Source organism: Nerophis ophidion, linkage group LG28, assembly GCF_033978795.1.
Source record: "Nerophis ophidion isolate RoL-2023_Sa linkage group LG28, RoL_Noph_v1.0, whole genome shotgun sequence".
Taxonomy (NCBI): Eukaryota; Metazoa; Chordata; class Actinopteri; order Syngnathiformes; family Syngnathidae; genus Nerophis; species Nerophis ophidion.
This window is the reverse complement of record NC_084638.1, coordinates 19,969,319-19,993,076: the sequence shown is the minus strand read 5'-3', so window position 1 is coordinate 19,993,076 and position 23,758 is coordinate 19,969,319. Positions and strand designations below refer to the sequence as shown.

At 41.9% G+C, this 23,758-nt stretch overlaps 2 protein-coding genes and 2 non-coding genes across 5 annotated transcripts; 2 read left to right on the top strand and 2 right to left on the bottom strand.

Annotated features, from left to right (window-relative positions):
* Nucleotides 1-262: 262 nt before the first annotated feature.
* Nucleotides 263-12,483, bottom strand: LOC133545427 (gastrula zinc finger protein XlCGF57.1-like). Of its 2 annotated transcripts, XM_061891019.1 has the most exons (3): nt 12,229-12,483; nt 10,936-11,962; nt 263-2,774 (listed from the first exon to the last, which is right to left on the bottom strand). In XM_061891019.1, exon 3 carries the CDS (start codon nt 2,722-2,724, stop codon nt 1,195-1,197), a length of 1,530 nt encoding a protein of 509 aa, XP_061747003.1. In that variant the 5' UTR covers nt 2,725-2,774; nt 10,936-11,962; nt 12,229-12,483; the 3' UTR covers nt 263-1,194. The 2 variants fall into 2 exon arrangements, with proteins under 2 accessions (XP_061747003.1, XP_061747002.1); XM_061891018.1 differs by lacking the exon at nt 10,936-11,962.
* Nucleotides 12,484-12,553: 70 nt separating this feature from the next.
* On the top strand, nt 12,554-20,813 carry LOC133545497 (uncharacterized). The gene is made up of 5 exons (XM_061891155.1): nt 12,554-12,677; nt 15,449-15,671; nt 16,329-16,418; nt 19,686-20,141; nt 20,241-20,813. Exons 2-5 carry the CDS (start codon nt 15,449-15,451, stop codon nt 20,273-20,275), a joined length of 804 nt encoding a protein of 267 aa, XP_061747139.1. The 5' UTR covers nt 12,554-12,677; the 3' UTR covers nt 20,276-20,813.
* A 1,548-nt stretch (nt 20,814-22,361) lies between these two features.
* trnad-guc (transfer RNA aspartic acid (anticodon GUC)) lies at nt 22,362-22,433 on the bottom strand. Its single transcript has one exon. It is a non-coding gene; the product is annotated as a tRNA-Asp (tRNA).
* A 137-nt stretch (nt 22,434-22,570) lies between these two features.
* On the top strand, nt 22,571-22,652 carry trnal-uag (transfer RNA leucine (anticodon UAG)). The gene has a single exon. It is a non-coding gene; the product is annotated as a tRNA-Leu (tRNA).
* The last annotated feature ends 1,106 nt before the right edge of the window (nt 22,653-23,758 follow it).

The following is a 23,758-nucleotide window of genomic DNA, read 5'->3' as shown; positions in this document are numbered from 1 at the left end:
CAGTTGATTCCATGCTTTGAGTATTTTGCTACCTTGGCCATTCCCAGTGCCATCCATCTTGGTGTTGTTTTGTAGTGTGCACGTCTTGTAACTCCAAACCAAGTTGAGTTTATTTTTGTATGTAAGAAGCTTTTGTTTTTGTTTTTCCACAATGCACATTTTTTCTTCTCTCTTTCGCACCACATCGATTTTTGTTAGCTCCAGTTTGGATTGTTTTTGTGAGTATGTTTTTGCAGTAAAAGAAGCGTTGTACTCAACGTCCTGCACATTATTGGGTTGCTCTTTATTGTGTTTAACAGCACTCTGACAGGAGTTTCTCCAAAACGCAACACCCTTTGGCAGACCAGTTTGTGATTAAAGGCTATACATATTAAAATGAAAGGGACAGGTGGTAGAAAAAAATGGATGGAAGTACATTATTGACTTTTCCCTAATATTCAAAACGTTCCCATGTTTTCTGAAATTAATAATGTTTGAGGGATTCTAAAAGACGGAAAAAAATCATGAACAACTTTAAAAAACAATTGTCATGTGTAGTTTTTGGAATAAAAAATGTAGATTATTAAAGACAAAATTATCCTTCACAACCTTCCACATATAATGTTGCCATTTTCTCTAATCTACAAATTGCATAAAGGGGACATACATATAAAACAACATTCACATTACAAAAGAGTAATAAAGGTAATTAAATAAATGGATTATTGAGACCCAACAAATGATTCATAAAGTCACACATTTTAAAAGTAAATGATTTTGTATAAAACACAGCTGCTCAAATTATGTACAGAGTAAATAATTTGCGTCCAGAAGTGGTCCAGAAGATGTTTCAGATGTGAACCAGTAAATATGAAATAAGAGGGATTTATGTGTACTCAAAAGCAAAGGTATGAACACATGTAAAACAAATATATACATCATATAAAGTTCATTTATAACAACATTAATAATTAAAAATGATTTCTGAATATCTCTATACACATAAAAAATATTTGTAACATGTTTTGTCCAGTTTATTCTCACCTTTACGGTCAAAGTATTGTGTTCATTTTCAAATAAAACTACACAATGTATATCAAAACATGTACCTGACTGAAAAAATCTATATCTAATCTATAAATGTTGGACTCTATGTGCTGATGTTGTTAGAAGGTCAAAGTTAAGTTTTGACAGTTTATTTCAAATCCTGCAGTTTCATTTGCTGCTGCTGTTCTCACCAGCACACTTGTGTTTCTTACACTGGTACTTAGAAGAGAACCTTTCACCACACACACTGCAACTCAACACATTCTCTCCAGTGTGTGTAATCATGTGTCTTTTCAAACTGCTTCTTTGTAAAAAAGCTTTACCACATTCTGAGCAGGAAAAAGGTTTTTCTCCAGTGTGTGTACTCATATGTTTTTTGAAATGGTCCCTCCGAGTAAAATCTTTACCACAGATTGAACATGAAAAAGGTTGTTCTCCAGTGTGTATTCTCATGTGTTTTTTGAAATGGTCCCTCCGAGTAAAATCTTTACCACAGATTGAACATGAAAAAGGTTGTTCTCCGGTGTGTATTCTCATGTGTGCTTTGAAATGGTGCTTTTGAGTAAAATCTTTACCGCAGATTGAACACGAAAAAGGTTTTTCTCCAGTGTGTGTTCTCATGTGTCTTTTCAAATGTTGACTATGAGTAAAATCTTTACCGCAGATTGAACATAAAAATGGTTTTTCTCCAGTGTGTGTTCTCATGTGTTCTTTTAAAGTTAGATTTCTTACAAAACTTTTACCACATTCTGTGCATGTAAAAGGGTTTTCTCCAGTGTGTATTCTCATGTGTATTTCCAAATGCTCCCTTCGAGTAAAATCTTTACCGCAGATTGAACATGAAAAAGGTTTTTCTCCAGTGTGTGTTCTCATGTGTGCTTTTAAGCTTTGATTTTTTACATAACTTTTACCACATTCTGCGCAGGGAAAAGGCTTTTCTCCAGTGTGCATTCTCATGTGTATTTTCAAATCATGCTTAAGAGTAAAATTTTTACCGCAGATTGAACATGAAAATGGTTTTTCTCCAGTGTGTGTTGTCATGTGTCTTTTCAAATAACCACTTTGTATAAAACCTTTACCACAGATTGAGCATGAAAAGGGTTTTTCTCCAGTGTGTGTTCTCATGTGTCTTTTCAAATCACTAGGATATTTAAACGTTTTGTCACAGTGAGAACACTTGAAGTGAGTGTTGTCAGTGTGACATGTCTTATCATCTTTAGAGTCTTCATCATCAGTGTCAGGAGAGTGTGACGTTGTGTCCTCACTATCTGATAGTGGAGCTAAGAGCTTGTCTGCTTGTGATCCTCCACAGTGGTCTCCATCAGCTTCTGTTGTCATGTGTTGTGTTGAGCTGCTGCTTGGAGGCTCCGCCTCTCTCTTCTCCTCACTTTCACCTTTGACCTCATCATCTTCACTCTTCACAGGGACACCAGTCACCGGCATCTTGGTGACATCAACCTCCTCCAGTCCTTCTAGATGCTCTCCCTGCTGACTGATGCGGTTTTCCTCCTCTTCCTCTTTAATGTGAGGGGTAAGTGGGTCCTCTTCTTTGTCCTTGATGTGAGAGGTCAGTGGATCCATCGTTTCCTCTTTAAAATGGGGTGTCAGTGGTCCTTCCGCTTCCTTTTTAAAATGGGGGATCAGTGGGTACTCCTCTTCCTTCTTAATGTGGGAGGGCTGTGGCTCCTCCGTCCACATCCTGAAGCTCCACTTCTGTTGCTCAGGGTGAAGATGTTCTTCACAGACGCCTGCAAGACAAACACACCATCTCTGCTCAGTCACACAATGCATTCAGTACTTTTACATGCACTTAGGAAAAACAAGTTATCAATCAATCAATGTTTATTTATATAGCCCTAAATCACAAATGTCTCGAAGGACTGCACAAATCATTACGACTACAACATCCTCGGAAGAACCCACAAAAGGCCACGGAAAACTCACACCCAGTGGGCAGGGAGAATTCATATCCAGTGGGACGCCAGTGACAATGCTGACTATGAGAAACCTTGGAGAGGACCTCAGATGTGGGCAACCCCCCACCTCTAGGGGACCGAAAGCAATGGATGTCGAGCGGGTCTAACATGATACTGTGAAAGTTCATTCCATAGTGGCTCCAACACAGCCGCGAGAGTTCAGTTCAAGCGGATCCAAGACAGCAGCGAGAGTCCCGTCCACAGGAAACCATGTCAAGCGGAGGCGGATCAGCAGCGTAGAGATGTCCCCAACCGATACACAGGCGAGCGGCCCATCCTGGGTCTCGACTCTGGACCGCCAGTACTTCATCCATGGTTATCGGACCGGACCCCCTCCACAAGGGAGGGGGGGGGCATAGGAGAAAAAAGAAAAGAAGCCGCAGATCAACTGGTCTAAAAAGGAGGTCTATTTAAAGGCTAGAGTATACAGATGAGTTTTAAGGTGAGACTTAAATGCTTCTACTGAAGTAGTATCTTGAACTGTTACCGGGAGGGCATTCCAGAGTACTGGAGCCCGAACAGAAAACGCTCTATAGCCCGCAGACTTTTTTGGGGCTCTAGGAATCACTAATAAGCCGGAGTCTTTTGAATGCAGATTTCTTGCCGGGACATATGGTACAATACAATCGGCAAGATAGGCTGGAGGTAGACCGTGTAGTATTTTATACGTAATTAGTAAAACCTTAAAGTCACATCTTAAGTGCACAGGAAGCCAGTGCAGGTGAGCCAGTACAGGCGTAATATGATCAAACTTTCTTGTTCTTGTCAAAAGTCTAGCAGCCACATTTTGTACCAACTGTAATCTTTTAATGCTAGACATGGGGAGACCCGAAAATATAATAATTATCCATTAATTCATCCAGGACCGATAATCAGCATTTCCGTTTTTTTGGCGTTAAGTTGCAAAAAATTAGCGGACATCCATTCTTTAATTTCATTAAGACACGCTTCCAACTGTGTTGGTCAGCTTTAGGGGCATGTAGAGTTGGGTGTCATCAGCATAACAGTGAAAGCTAATACCGTATTTGCGTATGACGTCACCCAGCGGCAGCATGTAGATGCTGAAGAGTACAGGGCCAAGGACCGAACCCTGGGGAACTCCACACGTTACCTTAACATAGTCCGAGGTCATACTGTTATGGGAGACGCACTGCATCCTGTCAGTAAGATAAGAGTTAAACCAAGATAGGGCTAAGTCTGACATATGAATTCGTGTTTTGATACGCTCTAATAAAATATTATGATTGACGGTATCGAAAGCAGCGCTAAGATCGAGGAGCAGCAACATAGATGACGCATCAGAATCCATCGTTAGCAATAGATCATTAGTCAATTTTGCGAGGGCTGTCTCAGTAGAGTGATTTGCCCTGAAACCGGATTGAAAGGTTTCACATAGATTGTTAAACGCTAAGTGTTCATTTAGCTGCTCTGCAACAATTTTTTCGAGGATTTTCGAAATAAAGGGAAGGTGAGACACCGGTCGGTAATTTACCATGAGGTCAGGATCGAGGTTAGGTCTTTTAAGGGGAGGATGAATAACCGCTTTTTTGAATGCTGGGGGAACAGTGCCCAAGGAAAGTGATAAGTTTATAATATTTAGCACTGATGGACCTAATAATACAAAATGCTCCTTGATAGGTTTCCCAGGAAGTGGGTCAAGTAAACATGTTGTTTGTTTTATTCCATTTACACGTTGTAACAATTCTTCTAATGTTATTTTATCAAAACGAAAGAAACTATTTTGGATATTTGCAGTATCCGCCGTATATACAGTCGTATCTGTGTTACTATAACCCAGTTGTAGCTGAGACGCATTGTCTTTAATCTCCTTTCTAATAAGTTCAATTTTCTTATTAAAGAACTTCATAAAGTCATCTGCCCAATGGGTGGAGCTACTGGAAGGAGTCCCTTGTTGGGTTAGCGATGCTACTGTACTAAACACAAATTTTGGATCGTTTTTATTAATGCGGATGAGATTTGAGCAATAATTAGTTTTAGCTAAGGTAAGCATGCGTTTATAAGTTATTAAACTATCACTCCATGCTTGATGGTGCACCTCAAGTTTAGTCGTGCGCCATTTGCGTTCCAGCTTTCTATATAATAATTTCTGAGCTCTACTTTCTTCAGTAAACCATGGCGTAGGCCTTTTTGGAGCCTTTTTTAACTTCAGCGGTGCTATACTATCAATGGTTTCGCCCAGGGCGTTGTTAAAGTTGTTAGTGAGGTTATCAATAGAGCCCACATACTTTGGGAACGGTGCCATTACCGAGGGCAGTAGGTCAGCAAGAGTCGTCGTTGTGGCAGCATTAATGTTGCGGCTACTATAGCAGTTATTATTATTATTAGCTTGCCGAACATGAGTCTGAACTTTGAATTTTATAAGGTAATGATCGGACATTACTTTAGTATACGGGAGTATCATAACTTTGGAAACGGTGATACCTCTGACAAGCACTAGGTCCATCGTATTACTGCTGCGATGCGTCGGTTCATTTATTATTTGTGTAAGACCACAGCTATCAATTGTAGTCTGGAGCGCCACGCACGGTGGGTCCAATGGGGTATTCATATGGATATTAAAGTCCTTCATTATAATTATATTATCGGCGTGCGTCACTACATAAGCAACAAACTCTGAGTATTCACTAATAAAGTCCGAATAGGGCCCTGGGGGGTGGTAGATAACGGCCAGGCACAGAGGCAGCGGTGTGGCAGACTTCATAGAAAGCACCTCAAACGATTTATATTTTTTATTTAAGTTAGGACTAAAGTTAAAGTTTTCGTTGTATATTAGTGCGACCACCCCTCCCCTTTTAAGGGGACGGGCATTATGTGCATCCGTATAGTTAGGAGGGGATGCCTCATTTATCGCAAAAAAGTCGTCTGGTTTAAGCCAGGTTTCGCTAAGACCGATGACGTTAAGGTTGTTGTCTCTAATGACCTCATTAACTGATAACGTTTTGGGAGACAAAGATCTGATGTTTAGAAAGCCCATATTATAGGTAGTGGGCTGTTTTAAGGAGTTGTCGATAAAATTATCCGTAGTAGCAATATTAATAATGTTGCGTTTATTATGCGCAGTGTACTTAAAATAATTACGACCATATCTAGGAATTGATATGACGGGAATTTTCAAATTGTCTACTTGGTGCTGCGATAAACTGAACGCATCATAATTTGCCACCTCAGTAGAATGCATGTCTAACTCTGACGTAGTCATAGTCATAGCAGAAAAAACATTTTGTGAGTTGTGTATTATTCTACGAAAAATTGCTATGTGTACAGGGATCATCCAGCCTGGCGCTGGCTAGTTCTAACTTAACTGACTCCATACCCAGGCTAGCAGGCTCTGTAATTGCCTGTGACCGGGCTTGCTCTAGTGCAGTTAGTCAAATGTCGCTCAATGCAAAATCTATGTTCCGAGACAAGAGGATAGCGCCTTCCTGGTTAGGGTGAAGGCTGTCTGTCCTCAGCAAGCCAGGTTTGCCCCAGAAAGAGGGCCAATTATCAATAAACGTAAATCCCTGTTGTCTACAGAAGCTATCCAGCCACTTGTTAAGAGAGACTAATCTGCTATATCTCTCATCATTGCCTCTCCCAGGCAGGGGGCCAGAGACAATTACTCGATGCCTGGACCTCTTTCTAGCGAGATTACAAGCCCTGGCTATGTTTCTCTTTGTAATCTCTGATTGTCTCATCCTAATATCATTGGAGCCAACGTGTATTACTATATTTGCATAACTAGTTGTGCGGTTAGCCTTTCGTACGTGTTTACTAGGCCTGTTGCGAGTTAGCTCCCTAAGATTAGCTTCAATGTCAGGTGCTCTGCCCCCGGGAATACACTTAATTGTGGCTGGTTTGCTAAGCTTTATGTTTCGGGTGATAGAGTCCCCTATGACTAAAGTGTGGTGCCCGGTAGACTGGGGTGTAGGACTAGCTAAAGGGCTAAATCTATTATGCGTCTCAACTGGTACACCGTAGCTTGTAGGCCGCTTAGGGCTGCTACAAGCTGGGCTAGTTAGCTCGCTACAGCTAACGCTAGCAGATGTGTCCGCAACATCTAAAGTTACGAAATTACACTGCTCTAACTGGCGGACACGGCTCTCTAGCAAAGCCAACCTATCCATGAGTAAAGTGCACGAAGCGCAGGAAGCCATAATCACAGAAACTTTCCGTCGCCGAGTGGAGTGCCAGCTGTCTTCGGGAAGTGGTGGTCACGGTGGCGGGGGAGTAGCTTCCCTCAGACCGGCGCTACCTTTCTCCGCTAGCCTCGTTAGCTTAGCAGCTAGCTAGCTGAGGGCGGAGTGGTGAGACAGAGATTGGGTGATTTGCAAGTTAAATTGAACTATTAAATATGTTCGAGAAGTTGTAAATAAAGCTGCAAAACAGTTAAAAGCACACAAATAGAACGATACTTAGCTTTTTTGCAACAAGAGCAGTCAGCGAGCAGTCATTATCGTATGAACTGTCTTGAAATCTCAGTAACCACAAACATGCTACTCTTTACATTATTAACAGGAAAAGAAAAACAAACCAGGACGACAGGACTTTTTTCTTTGGATAGACGATATGGTTTGAAATTGATTTTGCGACATATTATTTCATATAGAATTACTACAAACCCCGTTTCCATATAAGTTGGGAGATTGTGTTAGATGTAAATATAAACAGAATACAATGATTTGCAAATAATTTTCAACACATATTCAGTTAAATATGCTACAAAGACAACATATTTGATGTTCAAACTGATAAACATTATTTTTTTGCAAATAATCATTAACTTTAGAATTTGATGCCAGCAACATGTGACAAAGAACTTGGGAAAGGTAGCAATACATACTGATAAAGTTGAGGAATGCTCATCAAACACTAATTTGAAACATCCCACAGGCGCGCAGGCTAATTGGGAACAGGTGGGTGCCATGATTGGCTATAAAAACAGCTTCCCAAAAAGTGCTCAGTTTTTCACAAGAAAGGATGGGGTGAGGTACACCCCTTTGTCCACAACTGGGTGAGCAAATAGTCAAACAGTTTAAGAACAACGTTTCTCAAAGTGCAATTGCATGAAATTTAGGGTTTTCTTTAAAAGGTTCAGAGAATCTGGAGAAATCACCCCACGTAAGCGGCATGGCCGGAAACCAACATTGAATGACCATGACCTTTGATCCCTCAGACGGCACTGTATCAAAAACCGACATCAATCTCTAAAGGATATCACCACATGGGCTCAGGAACACTTCAGAAAACCACTGTCACTAAATACAGTTTGTCGCTACATCTGTAAGTGCAAGTTAAAGCTCTACTATGCAAAGCGAAAGCCATTTATCAAAAACATCCAGAAACGCCGCCGGCTTCTCTGGGCCTGAGATCATCTAAGATGGACTGATGCAAAGTGAAAAAGTTTTCTGTGGTCTGATGAGTCAACATTTAAATTTTTGGGGGGAAATATTCAACATCGTGTCATCCGGACCAAAGGGGAAGCGAACCATCCAGACTGTTTTCGACGCAAAGTTCAAAAGCCAGCATCTGTGATGGTATGGGGGTGCATCAGTGCCCAAGGCATGGGTTACTTACACATCTGTGAAGGCACCATTAATGCTGAAAGGTACATACAGGTTTGGAACAACATATGCTGCAATCTAAGCGCCGTCTTTTTCATGGACGCCCCTGCTTATTTCAGCAAGACCATGCCAAGCCACATTCAGCACGTGTGACAACACCGTGGCTTCGTAAAAAAAGAGTGGGGTACTTTCCTGGCCCGCCTGCAGTCCAGACCTGTCTCCCATCAAAAATGTGTGCCGCATTATGAAGCGTAAAATACAACAGCGAAGACCCCGGACTGTTGAACGACTGAAGCTCTACATAAAACAAAAATGGGAAAGACTTCCACTTTCAAAGCTTCAACAATTAGTTTCCTCATTTCTCAAACGTTTATTGAGTGTTGTTAAAATAAAAGGTGATGTAACACAGTGGTGAACATGCCCTTTCCCAACTACATTGGGACGCGTTGCAGCCATGAAATTCTAAGTTAATTATTATTTGCAAAAAAAAAATTAAGTTTATGAGTTTGAACATTAAATGTATTGTCTTTGTAGTGCATTCAATTGAATATGGGTTGAAAAGGATTTGCAAATCATTGTATTCCGTTTATATTTACATCTAACACAATTTCCCAACTCATGTGGAAACGGGGTTTGTAATAGAACCATTTTATAACAGACCAATTGCCTCCTTGCTTGGCACTCCGCATCAAGGGTTGGGGGTTAAATCACCAAATGATTCCCAAATGTGGCCTCCACTGCCTTTACCTCCCAGCGGGTGAACTTGGGGATGGGTCAAATGCAGAGGATAATTTCACCACACCTAGTGTGTGACTACTGCTGGGACCTTAACTTTTACTTACATAGGTACTGTGAATGATTCCAAAAAGTGCAGTTCCCCTTCAAATTAGAAAATAGAACAACAAAATATCATGTGAAGTGAAGTTAATTATATTTATATAGCGCTTTTCTCTAGTGACTCAAAGCGCTTTACGTAGTGAAAACCAATACCTAAGTTACATTTAAGCCAATGTGGGGAGCAGTGGGAGCAGGTGGGTAAAGTGTCTTGCCCAAGGACACAACAGCAGTGACTAGGATGGCAGAAGCTCAGATCGAACCTGGAACCCTCAAGTTGCTGGTGCGGCAACTCTACCAACCGAGCTATACCGTTCCAAGTAACAAGAACATAATATATCAATAATAAAATGCCTCATAGCAAATGTGATGAATTCATCCTCATACTGTCCTTTTTTGAGGCTTTCCCCTTTAAAGGGTCTGGTTAAAGTGAGGAGACTCTAATTTAGGAAAACAATTTATTTACTAATGGACAAGAATAAGTCATTCATGTTTACAGATAGTTAAAGTTGGGATATAATTAAGATAATGAAGGATGAAGTGATTAGGAAATGTTTAATATAGATTAGAATAGGCTGTGCAACTAATCATATGTCCTGAGTTACAGTTAAAACTGGGTGCAAGTTCATGCCCACGCACATACACTCTTATCGCCCACATTCTTGCCACTGTTTACATGGCTTCTTGGCCGAGGTCTGAAGGACAACACCAGATATGAAGTCGGAGTCCAGGGAGAAAAAAAGCACCAGTCAATATCTCACAGAAGGAACCTTCCTGGTGTTACCTGACGGCACGACCACCAAGCTGCGACACCACCACAAAGGCTCCTCCATGCTCGTGCTCGTACCACCTGGCTTGGTAGGGTTGTACCCGCCTACCAAGCCGAAGACTTAGGTCTAATGACAAAACAGGGCATAGCTGCCGCCGAGTGGACCGACACACAAATACCACATTTTCACCACTCCCCGCTGTCGGTTAAAAACATAGCTTTGTGCTGCACTTTGGACACACCTACTGTAGGCTACGAGGAGCTAGCAGCTACACAACAGCTAAGCTAAAACAGCACATTTAAGTATATCAAATTATAGTTGCTTAATACGTGCACAAAGTCTTCAAAACAGAAATCTGATAGAAAGTATCCAGTAACAAACGTGTCTGCAGCGTTCAACTTTCTGCGCCATGAGCTTGACTTCATGAATTATTGTGGCCACTAGGTTAAGTTAAGTTAAAGTACCAATGATTGTCACACACACACACACACTAGGTGTGGTGAAATTTGTCCTCTGCATTTGACCTATCCCCTTGATCACCCCCTGGGAAGTGAGGGGAGCAGTGGGCAGCAGTGGTGCCACGCCCGGGAATCATTTATGGTGATTTAACCTTGTTGTGAAAGATCAAATCGAACAATTGCAAAAGCATCTGTCATGAGGTTAGTGTTTTTTATATATTTGTGTCAATATGTACAAGCATCCTCAGCCTTCCCGGGAAGGTCTATTCAGGTGTAATGGAGAGGAGTTTATGCCGCATAGTCGAACCTTGGATTCAGGAGGAACAGTGTGGTTTTCGTCCTGGTCGTGGAACTGTGGACCAGCTCTATACTCTCGGCAGGGTCGTTGAGGGTGCATAGGAGTTTGCCCAACCAGTCTACATGTGCTTTGTGGACTTGGAGAGTATGGGGTATCGGACTGTCTGATTGTGGCAGTCCGCTCCCTGTATGATCAGTGTCAGAACTTGGTCCGCATTGCCGGCAGTAAGTCAGACACTTTTCCAGTGAGGGTTGGACTCCGCCAAGGAGGTTCATAACTTCTATGGACAGAATTTCTGGGCGCAGTCAAGGCGTTGAAGGGATCCGGTTTAGTGGCTGCAGGATTAGGTCTCTGCTTTTTGCAGATGATGTGGTCCTGATGGTTTCAACTGGCCAGGATCTTCAGCTCTCACTGGATCGGTTCGCAGCCGAGTGTGAAGCGACTGTGATGAGAATCAGCACCTCCAAGTCCGAGTCCAAGGTTCTCGTCCAGAAAAGGGTGGAGTTCCCTGCCCCAAGTGGAGGAGTTCAAGTACCTAGAAGTCTTGTTCACAAGTGAGGGAAGAGAGGATTGTGAGTTTGACAGGTGGATCGGTGCGGCGCTGAGCCGGAAGGCAAAGCTCTCATTTTACCGGTCGATCTACGTTCCCATCCTCACCTATGGTCATGAGCTTTGGGTTATGACAGAAAAGACAAGATCACGGATACAAGCGGCCGAAATAAGGCTCTCCCTTAGAGATAGGGTGAGAAGCTCTGTCATCTGGGAGGAGCTCAAAGTAAAGCCGCTGCTCCTCCACATGGAGAAGAGCCAGATGAGGTGGTTCGGGTATTTGGTCAGGATGCCACCTAAACACCTAGGGAGGTGTTTAGGGCACATCCGACCTGTAGGAGGCCACGGGGAAGACCCAGGAAAGGCTGGGTAGATTTTGTCTCTCGGCTGGCCTGGGAACGCCTCGGGATCCCCCGGGAAGAGATGGACGAAGCGGCTGGGGAGAGGAAAGTCTGGGCTTCCCTGCTTAGGCTGCTGCCCCCGCGACCTAACCTCGGATAAGCAGAAGAAGATAGATGGATGTGTAACACAACTTGATGATTCTTGAAAACAGCGTCCAGTAGTTGATATTGTCGCTCCTTCTCCTCTTTTGTTGGACAAAATTCCTCCTTGTACTCTGCTATCGTTGTTTTTTGTTTTTTTTTCTAACATCACAAATATTTCTTCAACGGCAGCAGTTAGTCGCTGATTCACCAACACTCACATCATTTGTAAAGTAGACATGTTCACACAATAAACACACTTTACACTTACATTGGATCTCTGCTTTGATGTGTCGATCACTTCCGCCTCTCTTTTTTAGCAGCTAACAAACTAAGCTAACCAGCAGGCTCGGCTAGCACGTCAAAGTGCACGCAGACTAATGTATCTGCATACAAACAATTAATAACGACGTTTACTCTGTTAAACGACACACATGTGCACATGTACGTTGTAATTAAGACCAAGAAACCATAAGAACCAAAACAACGTATTCTCCTCGAGACGCCATCTTGTTTTGTTCTTCCTCCTGTGTGACGTCATCGAGGTGTTCCCAACCGCGGAACAACTGTTGGCCAAACACGTGTTTCACTGGGACAATAGTGAGTGGTGCACACTTCCTTCGCCCAGCCACAGAACAAAAAAAAGTCCCATTTAAGAGTTGCTGGTGTAACAATAGGAAGAATATATTCCACTCCTCTCTTCTACACGCGGCTTATGAGGTAATATAAATTATATATTTTTATATTATTTCTGTTATTTACATGATATGTTGTTCGTGCTAGCGTTACAAGGCCTTTGTAGCAAATGCTAGCGTTTTATTGTGAGGAGTGTATTTTATATGTTCTCTATGAGAATCATATTGACTTATTTAATACTTTAACTGTTTTTTTCTGTATATTACAATCACGCTTAACATCATTAAATATTTGTTACTAGAAAGGAACGAACGTCTTGTAATCTAAGTCTGGAATAAGTCAGATGGTATAATAATAATAACAATAATAATATATTTTATTTGCTATAGCGCTTTTCAGTGTAGTCAAAGACGCTATTTCAGCTGCATTCGGGCAGACATATGGAAATTAAATCCACTGATGCTTGTTATTATGAATACACTATTTGCACAATTGTAAGCAATTATTGCTCATTCAGTTTGACAAAAATAAATATTTAATGAAATGAATGTTAAATATTAAAAACGACTTTAATATACTGCACACAAATTGAACATGCATCAATATTTTGTATGTAATCAAAGCATGAGGTACCCAATTATTCTAATATATATATATATATATATATATATATATATATATATATATATATCCATCCATTTCCTACCGCTTATTCCCTTTTGGGGTCGTGGGGGCCGCTGGCGCCTATCTCAGCTACAATCGGGCGGAAGGCGGGGTACACCCTGGACAAGTCGCCACCTCATCTATTTTTTTGCCCCACTGTATATGCATATATATATATATATATATATATGCATATACAGTGGGGCAAAAAAAGTATTTAGTCAGCCACCTCCCACTTAAAATGATGACAGAGGTCTGTAATTTTCATCATAGGTACACTTCAACTGTGAAAGGCAGAATGTGAAAAAAAAATCCAGGAATTCACATTGTAGGAATTTTTAAGAATTTATTTGTAAATTATAGTGGAAAATAAGTATTTGGTCAACCATTCAAAGCGCTCACTGATGTAAGGAGGTTTTGGCTCATAGTCTCACGATACATGGCCCCATTAATTCTTTCCTTAACACGGATCAATCGTCCTGTCCCCTTAGCATAAAAACAGCCCCAAAGCATGATGTTTCCACCCCCATGATTCACAGTAGGTTTGGTGTTCTTGGGATGCAACTCGGTATTCTTTTTCCTCCAAACACGACGAGTTGAGTTCATACCAAAAACTTCTAATTTGGTTTCATCTGACCACCTGACATTCTCCCAATCCTCTGCTGTATCATCCATTTATCCATTTTGGTATAAACTCAACTCGTCGTGTTTGGAGGAAGAAGAATACCGGCAATACACTATATTGCCAAAAGTATTTGGCCTCCTGCCTTTACTCACATATGAATTTGAAGTGCCGTCCCAAGGAATTGTCCAAAATGTTTTGGTATCCTGGAACATTCAAAGTTCCTTTCACTGGAACTAAGGGGCAAAGCCCAACTCCTGAAAAACCAACCCCACACCATAATTCCTCCCCCACCAAATTTCACACTCGGCACAATGCCGTCGGAAATGTAGCAATCTCCTGGCAACCTCCAAACCCAGACTGGTCAATCAAATTGCCAGATGGGAAAAGCGTGACTCATCAGTCCAGAGAAGGCGTCTCCACTGCTCTAGAGTCCAGTGGTGACGTGCTTTACACCACTGCATCCCACGCTTTGCATTGGACTAGGTGATGTATGGCTTAGATGCAGCTACACGGCCATGGAAAGCCATTCTGTGAAGCTCTCTGCCTATTGTAAGTGGGTTAATTGGAAGGTCTCATGAAGTTTGGAGCTCTGTAGCAACCGACTGTGCAGAAAGTCTTTGCACTATGCGCCTCAGCATCCGCCGACCCCTCTCTGTCCGTTTACGTGGCCTACCACTTGATGGCTGAGTTGCTGTTGTTCCCAAACTCTTCACTTTTCTTATAATAAAGTTGACTTTGGAATATTTAGGAGTGAGGATATTTCACGACTGGATTTGTTGCACAGGTGGCATTCTCTGACAGTTCCACGCTGGAAATCACTGAGAGCGGCCCATTCTTTCAAAAGATGTTTGCAGAAACAGTCTCCATGCCTAAGTGCTTGATTTTATAAGTGATTAGAACACCTTATTCTCATCATTTGGATGGGTGGCCAAATACTTTTGGCAATATAGTGGGTATATATATTCTCACGCCAGCACATTTCTTAAGGTGTGGGGGAGGTTCAACCAACATACTATCACACGGCCACACTCGCTGGCACTTGTTACACGTGCTTCGCTGCATTTCTGTTTGTTTTCTGTTGGGTTAAAAATGTTGCTTTCGTAGAAGGAAGAACAAGGAGAGGATATTGCGCGTAAAAGTAAAGCCAGCTAGTCACAGCTCTGCAGTCCTGGTCACCGTTGACGTGAGGTGGGACTATTTTGGAGGTGCACGTCAAGGTTGGCTGGTAGGTTGGTAGTGGGAGGAGCGAGTTGGCGTCACTTGATGCTGCAGCACAATGAAACTTTTATACGTGCAGACTGACTTCATGCAGTCATGACGGTATTAAAATCCCAGCAGGAGGTTTTTTATAAGTTGTTACTTTTTATCAATAATTAATGTAAATGCAGAAAACAAGATCAAATACACATTTCATAATAATCAATAACTGATGATTATTCCATGTGTAGAAGAACATCACCACAAAGTGGTGTCAGTCCACTTGGAAAATATTATATTTGATAGACAAAGAAATATTTGACACGTTTGAGCTGAAGTTTGTATGTGTTGTCTTGCGGACGTCCAACAGATGAACGCTCGTCAAGAAGATCGTCCCCTTCAGCAGCAGGAGGATCCACAGCCCCCCCACATTAAAGAAGAAAAGGAGGATCTCTGGATCACTCAGGAGGAAGAGTGTCTTCTAGGGCAGGAGGAGGCTGATCTCAGCAAGTTTCCACTGACTGTTGTCTCTGTGAAGACTGAAGAGCATGAAGACAAACCACCTGAGTCCTCACAGCTTCATCACAGTCCAAGTAAGCACAACATTTAGATGTCGTCCAATATGTATGCTAAATAGTTAAAAACTGCTAGTACAAGGCGGCTAACATTATAAGTAATGGTAGTCCTTTATTGTGCCTTTAAAGGCCTACTGAAACCCACTACTACCGACCACGCAGTCTGATAGTTTATAAATCAATAATGAAATATTAACTTTGCAACACATGCCAATACGGCCGGTTTAGTTTACTAAATTGCAATTTTAAGTTTCCCGCGAGGTATCCTGTTGAAAACGTCGCAGAATGATGACGCTTATGTTCACGTCTGCTTGTGACGTTATTTGTTGGAGCGGACAATTCAGCCCAGCACCACTCACGGCTAAAGTTGTCTCATTTCATCGCATAATTACACAGTATTTTGGACCTCTGTGTTGCTGAATCTTTTGCAATAATTAATAATGGAGACTACAAAAGAAGAATGCTTTTGGCGGAAAGCGGTGGATTGCAGCTGCCGTTAGCAAAACAAACACAGCCGGTGTTTCTTTGTTTGTTGTGAAGCCTTACTATGAAGCAGAGCGATCAAGCGAACACGTTTCTCTACCACATGTCAACCAGCAAGTTTTTGGATGAGAAAATTGTGATATTAAGTCGGCTCTTACCAGAGACTTGATTGGAGTTTGCGTCATCCTGCAGCAGCTGTCAAAGAGGCAGCTACGACTTTTTTTGCTCCTCCATGGCTTCCATCAGAGACACTGGCGGTCACCGCAGCCCTCCGACTTTCAGGTATGACTTTATAATCTCACTAAAACACTAGTAACACAATAAGCAGATAAGGGATTTTCCAGAATTATCCTAGTAAATGTGTCTAATAACATCTGAATCGCTCCCACTGCAATCGCCTTTTTTTTTTTTTTTTTTTTTTCTCGTGCTTCACTTTAACTTTTCTCATCCACAAATCTTTCATCCTCGCTCAAATTAAAGGGGAAATCGTCACTTTCTCCGTCCGAATCGCTCCTGCTGCTGTTGGCTATGATTATAAACAATGTGAGGATGTGAGGAGCCCTACAACCAGTGACGTCACGAGCACATCGTCTGCTACTTCCGCTAAAGGCAAGGCTTTTTTATCAGCGACCAAAAGTTGCCAAGTTTATCGTCGATGTTCTCTACTAAATCCTTTCAGCAAAAATATGGCAATATCGCGAAATGATCAAGTATGACACATAGAATGGACTTGCTATCCCCGTTTGAATTAGAAAATCTCATTTCAGTAGGCCTTTAATTTGCCAGTTTGTCATTGAAAGCCTTGCTAGTCTAGGTTTTGGGGATTCAACCTTTGCTTGTTTTGTGGCCGCCAGTCTCTGTTATTTGTTCTTTATAGGTACAGTAAATCATGGAATGATCACCTAAGCCGCATACAGTAGTTTCACTTGTGGTGATGTTAGACTGGTCAGAAGTAACAACGAGGTCTATGAAGGTTTAAAAGGACTCACTCACCCTGGTAGTTTGCTTAATGAGCTAAGTGAGGCAATGTTGGTGGCACAGCTTAGTGAAGGTTTTAAAAATGGCTGCATACCTTCGCGACATATCTGTGTTCCAGTCCCCAAGAAGATGTATACCTGTATCAACATGTTTATGCAAAACTCACACTCTCACTAAATACATTTTATAATGTAATCAAATCTAACTAAACTTATAATTTCACTTCCTGTTTCTGACCTACATGCATCAATAAGTGAAAGTAAACATTTATTTTCAATAACCAAAGTAGTCAACACTTGATTTATTAAAATAACATAAAGTTGACTGAGATTCCGTCAGCGTGTCGTAGATGGTCTCCAATTACTAAAGAGGAATTGTTGATGGAGATACTCCATAAAACACCACATAGCAAAACATGTTTTGGTAAAAGTTCCTTTTGTCCCAGACAACAAGATGACCACCAAAACGTATTTTGCATGATAACAAAAACATACCATAAATGTTGTTTTTAGGGATTTTGGAATTAGATTTTTTTTTAATTTCCATGATATAGAAGTTATGGTTATGACAATGTCATTATAATATTATGGTTAAGTTTAGCGATAAAGAGTAAGTGTTAGAGATGCGCGGTATAGCTCGGTTGGTAGAGTGGCCGTGCCAGCAACTTGAGGGTTGCAGGTTCAATTCCCGCTTCCGCCATCCTAGTCACTGCCGTTGTGTCCTTGGACAAGACACTTTACCCATCTGTTCCCAGTGCCACCCACACTGGTTTGAATGTAACTTAGATATTGGGTTTCACTATGTAAAGCGCTTTGAGTCACTTGAGAAAAAGCGCTATATAAATATAATTCACTTCACTTCACTTTGCGGTCACAACCGCGGATAAACCGCGGGTCGGGCGGGTGACATGACGAAAAGATACATTTTAAATAGATTCGGGCGGGTGGCGGTTCAACCAATTCGGAAATATACTGTATATTGTAATAATCCCAGGAATGTAGGCTCATACAACTTCTTCGTTTGTCTTGTTTTTATTGCACAACATGTAATACAACCACACAACAGCTCTCATGCCTCTTAACGCGAACTCTCACTTCCTGTCGACAACGTCACATCCCTATCTCTCCCGGAAGTCCCGTCCCCCAGCCAAAGTCATTGGCTAACACCCCGTAGCCAGCCGCTACATTATACATAGTTAAATGTTATGTTGAAGAGGTTCATTTAGCCTACTGACGTGTATTTATAAATGGTTGATTTATATAGGCTGGTAAGGTAAAGTGTTGTACCTGACAACACTTGATGGTACAATCCATATAACACGTCACAGATGACGTCACGCTAACATCACGTGACACCTCTGATGAAGGCTGCAGAAGCCAGGTAGCCGAAACTTGTCAGGTCCAACACTTTATCTTACTAGCCTATACAAACCAACCATTTATAAATAGTTAAATGTTGTTAACAGTCATTTATTCATCATGCACTGCAGCACAACACGACACAACGGAAGAAGAAGAAAAAAAGAAAAAGATGGCAACGCCGGCAGGAAACGTGGTACGCGACAAACTAAAAAAGGGAATACTAAAGACCATGGAAAAAAAAGACCAGAAAAGTTCAGCGTGGACTCGTTTTTATGAGGTTGTAAATCAGGATGATAGCAATAATGGCTACGTGATTTGCTAGAGCTGCGATGCTGTTTATGTTTACGACAGTCACAAAACCGGGACATCCAACATGGTGCATCACATTTGTGCAAAACCCCAAACCTCCACAAACACCCTGAGAATGAGCAGTTTCGTCCGCCGTGATCCCACAAGAGTGCCACATGATGTTAAAACAAGGCTTACAGATGCATGTGTGGACCTGTGCACTAATGATATGCACCCGTTTGATATAGTCTCGGGTAAAGGGTTTCAACAAGTGGCCCAGACGCTGATTGACATAGGCGCTAAGTGCGGTGCCGTGGATGCTGGTGCCATCCTGCCCCATTGGCAAACTGTGTGTGATCGGGCAAAACTGCAGGCTTCCACTGCTAAGCAGACACTTTCGGAGGACATCCAAAAAGCCATCAGCAACAACGGAGGTATTTCTGTAACCACCGATATGTGGACAGATGAATTTAAAAAGAGAGCATACACAGTCCTTACGTGTCACTATATCAGGGAGTGGAAGCTGGAAAATCGTATTTTGGCAACAGTGGAGTTTGACCCAACACTGAAAAAAAACAGCGAAAACCTTCATGAGCAGATAACCAGTGTACTGATGTCCTATGGAATACAGCCATCTAAGGTAGTTTTTGTCAGTGACCAGGGCCCTAACATAAAAGCCGCACTCCGCTCCTACCACTGGATTCCGTGCTCTGCACACATCCTGAACACGGTGCTGAGACACACCTTCAGTAGAAAGGGGGACTATGAGGGCATTGAAGATGTCCTGGACATGATTGATTACTGCAAAGAGCTTGTTGCTTTTCTGAAAAGAACCAGTGCTGTCGCCGGCCTAAAGTACACCGTGAATCAAGAATGTGACGTGCGATGGAACAGTAAAGTCATGATGTTTGAATCAATCCAGAAACAATACCAAGACATCAGAGAGCTGTTACGCAGCAAAGACAAGAACATCGCCTCGATGGCATTCACCAGGATCAACTCGAACACTTGATCGAGTTTCTCACCCTTTTCAAGTCAGCAATCAGCGAGCTTGAAGTAGAACATCACCCAACCGTTCAGATGGTTCTGCTCTGGTTTTTCAAGCTGAAAAAACACTGTGAGCCCAAGTTTGGAGACCCACCTTACATGAAAACTCTCCTCTCTCGCGCGTCTTCTCTGCTTGATGAGAAGATGCATCCGACTGCTGCTCACAAAATCGCCACTTTTCTCCACCCGAAATTTAAGTCGCTGAAAATGCTGGCAGACGAGGACAGACGAGAAGTGATCAAGCAGGTTCGGGAACTTCTTCTAGAGGATGGAGAAGAAAACCCTGCCACCGAGCCACCTGTCACCGAGCCCCAATCAGCAACAGAGCAAGGTGAGTTGATACATTGCCTGCCTGCCTGGGCAATTAAGTTTATGTTATGTTTTATAGGTGTAAAATATTAGGCTATAATAGATTTTATCGTTCCTTTAGGTGGAGCTGATGGCACATCACCAAAAAAAAAATAAGATTGACTTCACAGAATGGGAGGAGGATACATCTTTGCTTGTTGATGAAGTAGAGGATTATTCCTCTACAAACTCCCAATACGACAGATCAGCAGAAGAACATCTACTTTCCTTTTGGGGGCAAAAAGGACAATCATTCCCACGACTACAACACCTTGCCAAGAGACTCCTATGCATCCCAGCAACAAGTGCCGCAAGTGAGCGTTCCTTCAGCGCAGCAGGGCGCATTTTAGAGGCCAGGCGCTCTCGCCTGAATCCTGGCACTGTAGATCCAATTTTATTCCTGCATAGTGCCAACAAAAAAAAAAGAAAATAGACATACGGTTGGATATGTCAACCTTCGTCTTGTGTTAGCTTTCTGGTACCATCTCTGATGTTTATGTTCCATATATATTGATGTTTAGAGAAAGTGTTGAGTTGCAGTGTGTGTGGTGAAAGATTCTCTTATAAGTACCAGTGTAAGAAACACAAGTGTGCTGGTGAGAACAGCAGCAGCAAATGAAACTGCAGGATTTTAAATAAACTGTCAAAACTTTAATTTTGACTTTCTAACAACATCAGCAAATATAATGTGTGTGACGTTGTTTGTATAACAATTTGTTTAATATGCTTTTTTCAGTCAAGTACGTGCATTAGTATGCAATCAAAGTTCGGAGTGTCAGGCAAAAGCCAATATTGTACATCATCCCACAGAGGTTTACTTTGTATCCATCCATCCATTTCCTACCGCTTATTCCCTTTTGGGATCACGGGGGGTGCTGGCGCCTATCTCAGCTACAATCGGGCGGAAGGCGGGGTACACCCTGGACAAGTCGCCACCTCATCACAGGGCCAACACAGACAGACAGACAACATTCACACTCACATTCACACACTAGGGCCAATTTAGTGTTGCCAATCAACCTATCCCCAGGTGCATGTTTTTGGAAGTGGGAGGAAGCCGGAGTACCCGGACAGAACCCACGCATTCACGGGGAGAACATGCAAACTCCACACAGAAAGATCCCGAGCCTGGGATTGAACCCAGGACTGCAGGAGCTTCGTATTGTGAGGCAGACGCACTAACCCCTCTTCCACCGTAAAGCCTGTTTACTTTGTATACATTCATAAAATAAACTGGTTATTTTGTTTCCCTATCACAGATCAAAAAAGTGTTGTCTTCAATTGCAAAGCATTCTAAAAAAATTTTTGTTTCACAGAAAATACAGTAAAGAAGAAATAGTAAATAATGGAAAAACATAAAATGCTGTAATTAGAATATTTCGAACGAAAGCCTTTACATATATTGTTTTGTATATTTATCTATTTGCAAGTCGTACTTAATGATGTCTTCGAATAATAAAATACTTTTATCACTCAATAAGTGCATCAGTGACCAAATGCCTTTTTCAAACCATTGTTGTACAAAGATGGATTAGTTTCTCATTTTAATATAACAACAATTCCATAGTGGAGTATTGTGTGTAATAAAAAATTACTTGTAACTAATTGTAAATTAGTTTCCAGTACAACAACACTTGCTGGTAGGGATGGGTACCGTTCACTTTTTAACCGATACGGCACAGATTCCGGTGCCCCGAAATCGATACCTGTTCTCAACGTTCCCACTCTTTGGTGCTTTTGTGTGTAGTAATAATATTGTTTGTGATAATAATTCACAATTTTTATTGCAAAATTTAAAATGATACTGTAATGATAACTGTTGTCCTTTTGTTACATCTTGTTTAATTATTATCAAATTATCATTTACAAGTAAGTTTATTTACAGTTGCAAGTCCAATACACTAGATGACAGTTGTTAGAGCCATATTCTCTTTTTGTCTGTCAAATAATTGCGGTCCTCTCCAAGGTTTCTTATAGTCACTGTCACCAACGTCCCACTGGGGTGAGTTTTTCCTTGCCAGTATGTGTGCTCTGTACCACGGATGTCGTTGTGGCTTGTGCAGCCCTTTGAGACACTTGTGATTTAGGGCTACATAAAAAAAAACATTGACTGATTGATAAAATTTTCAGAAAGGGATATTGTGGTCACTGCTCAAAGTTGAAGAAGATGTTGACTGATGAAAATAATGGGAACCAAAATCACCTCCCCGTCAGGGAATCGAACCCTGGTCTTCCGCGTGACAGGCGGAGATACTGTCCACTATACTAACGAGGACTGCATTTTCCGGTGTTTTCTTAAGGACAAGCAAACGATCCAAGCCTATCCCTGCCACGCCACAACCAAAGTGATGCCATGGCATATGTTTGCCGTCTCATAATGCCGATAAATTGATCATAAAACACATTTACGGCGGTTGTGTGGCCGAGTGGTCTAAGGCGCTGGATTTAGGCTCCCGTCTCTCAGGAGGCGCGGGTTCAAATCCCACTACAGCCATTTCTGTTCTGATAACCCACGGGTTTCTTTCCTGACCCAAGCAATTAGATCTAGTTTGGTCCTCATTTGGAATGCTCTGGAAAACTTGTGGAAATCAGGCCAAAACATTATCTTGAGAGTTCTTTACGCTAGGAATGTAATCCAAAAGAACACAACCCGGGGTGAGGATGTGTGCAGCAGTCCAAATAAAACATAAAATGAGTGAAAGTGTAAATACGACATGTTCTATATACCTGAATCATTTTGTAAGTATGCAGATTACAAAGGCTTTTGGTCTGACTTTCCCACACAGTTATAAGGATGAAGCCCCAGGATAGTGAAAAAGGTAAACTTTCCAAAAGTGAAGTGGATTCAGAAAGGTTCATGGCATCTGTGCCAGAAACAAAAATGCAAAAATGTATTCATCTTCAACATCAATTATTCAATATAGCAAAGGACAGTTTTGTTTCATTGACTTGGTATGGCTAAAAGGTGGATATGTATGTTTTTGTTAACCTGTCTTCTGAAAATTTGCACCCCTACCGTAGACATTCAGGCCACTTGTGTTTGTTCCTGTATTCGGATCACACCGCAGTGACGTATCGCTGGTCGGCACAGAGCGACATGCAGGAGGGAGATGGCCTGTCTGGTGACATTGTGTGGAAACAACAACCTCACCCTCAACACAGACTACACCAAGGAGTCAAGAGAGGACATGAGAAAGGAACGTCTGTTCGCTCTTGTTAGAATTGTATACTTTTTCCAAGTCCAAGTCCATATTCCTGCAGGAGTTTCCTGAGACACAAAAGTTTCCGCTCAAAGACTTTTTCAAAACACATTTCTGACTTTGTACAACTGACATGGTGTGGAGGCTTCGTGCATCCGTCAAAAAGGCAGGCAGAAGGAAAGTGTCTGGGTTGATTGTCATCGGTCTAGTGGCTAGGTTTCGGCGCTCTCACCGCCACGGCCTGGGTTCAATTTCGGTCAGGGAAACACTCTCAAACCTGTCTGGGAGCAATTAATTTAATTTCCATCTCATGTTTATGCTCATTGGATGCAGAGCATGGATGCTCATTGGATGCAGACATTTTCAAAAAAGGCAACAGGAACTTTTTTGACTGTTCTTC

Bases quoted from the DNA above. Each gene is read 5' to 3' on its own strand.
- LOC133545427 (XM_061891019.1), bottom strand. From the start codon at position 2,724: ATGTGGACGGAGGAGCCACAGCCCTCCCACATTAAGAAGGAAGAGGAG.
- LOC133545497 (XM_061891155.1), top strand. From the start codon at position 15,449: ATGAACGCTCGTCAAGAAGATCGTCCCCTTCAGCAGCAGGAGGATCCA. The intron at 15,672-16,328 runs GTAAGCACAACA...GTCATCCTGCAG, and splicing joins ACAGCTTCATCACAGTCCAA to CAGCTGTCAAAGAGGCAGCT. The intron at 16,419-19,685 runs GTATGACTTTAT...GAATCAATCCAG, and splicing joins CGCAGCCCTCCGACTTTCAG to AAACAATACCAAGACATCAG.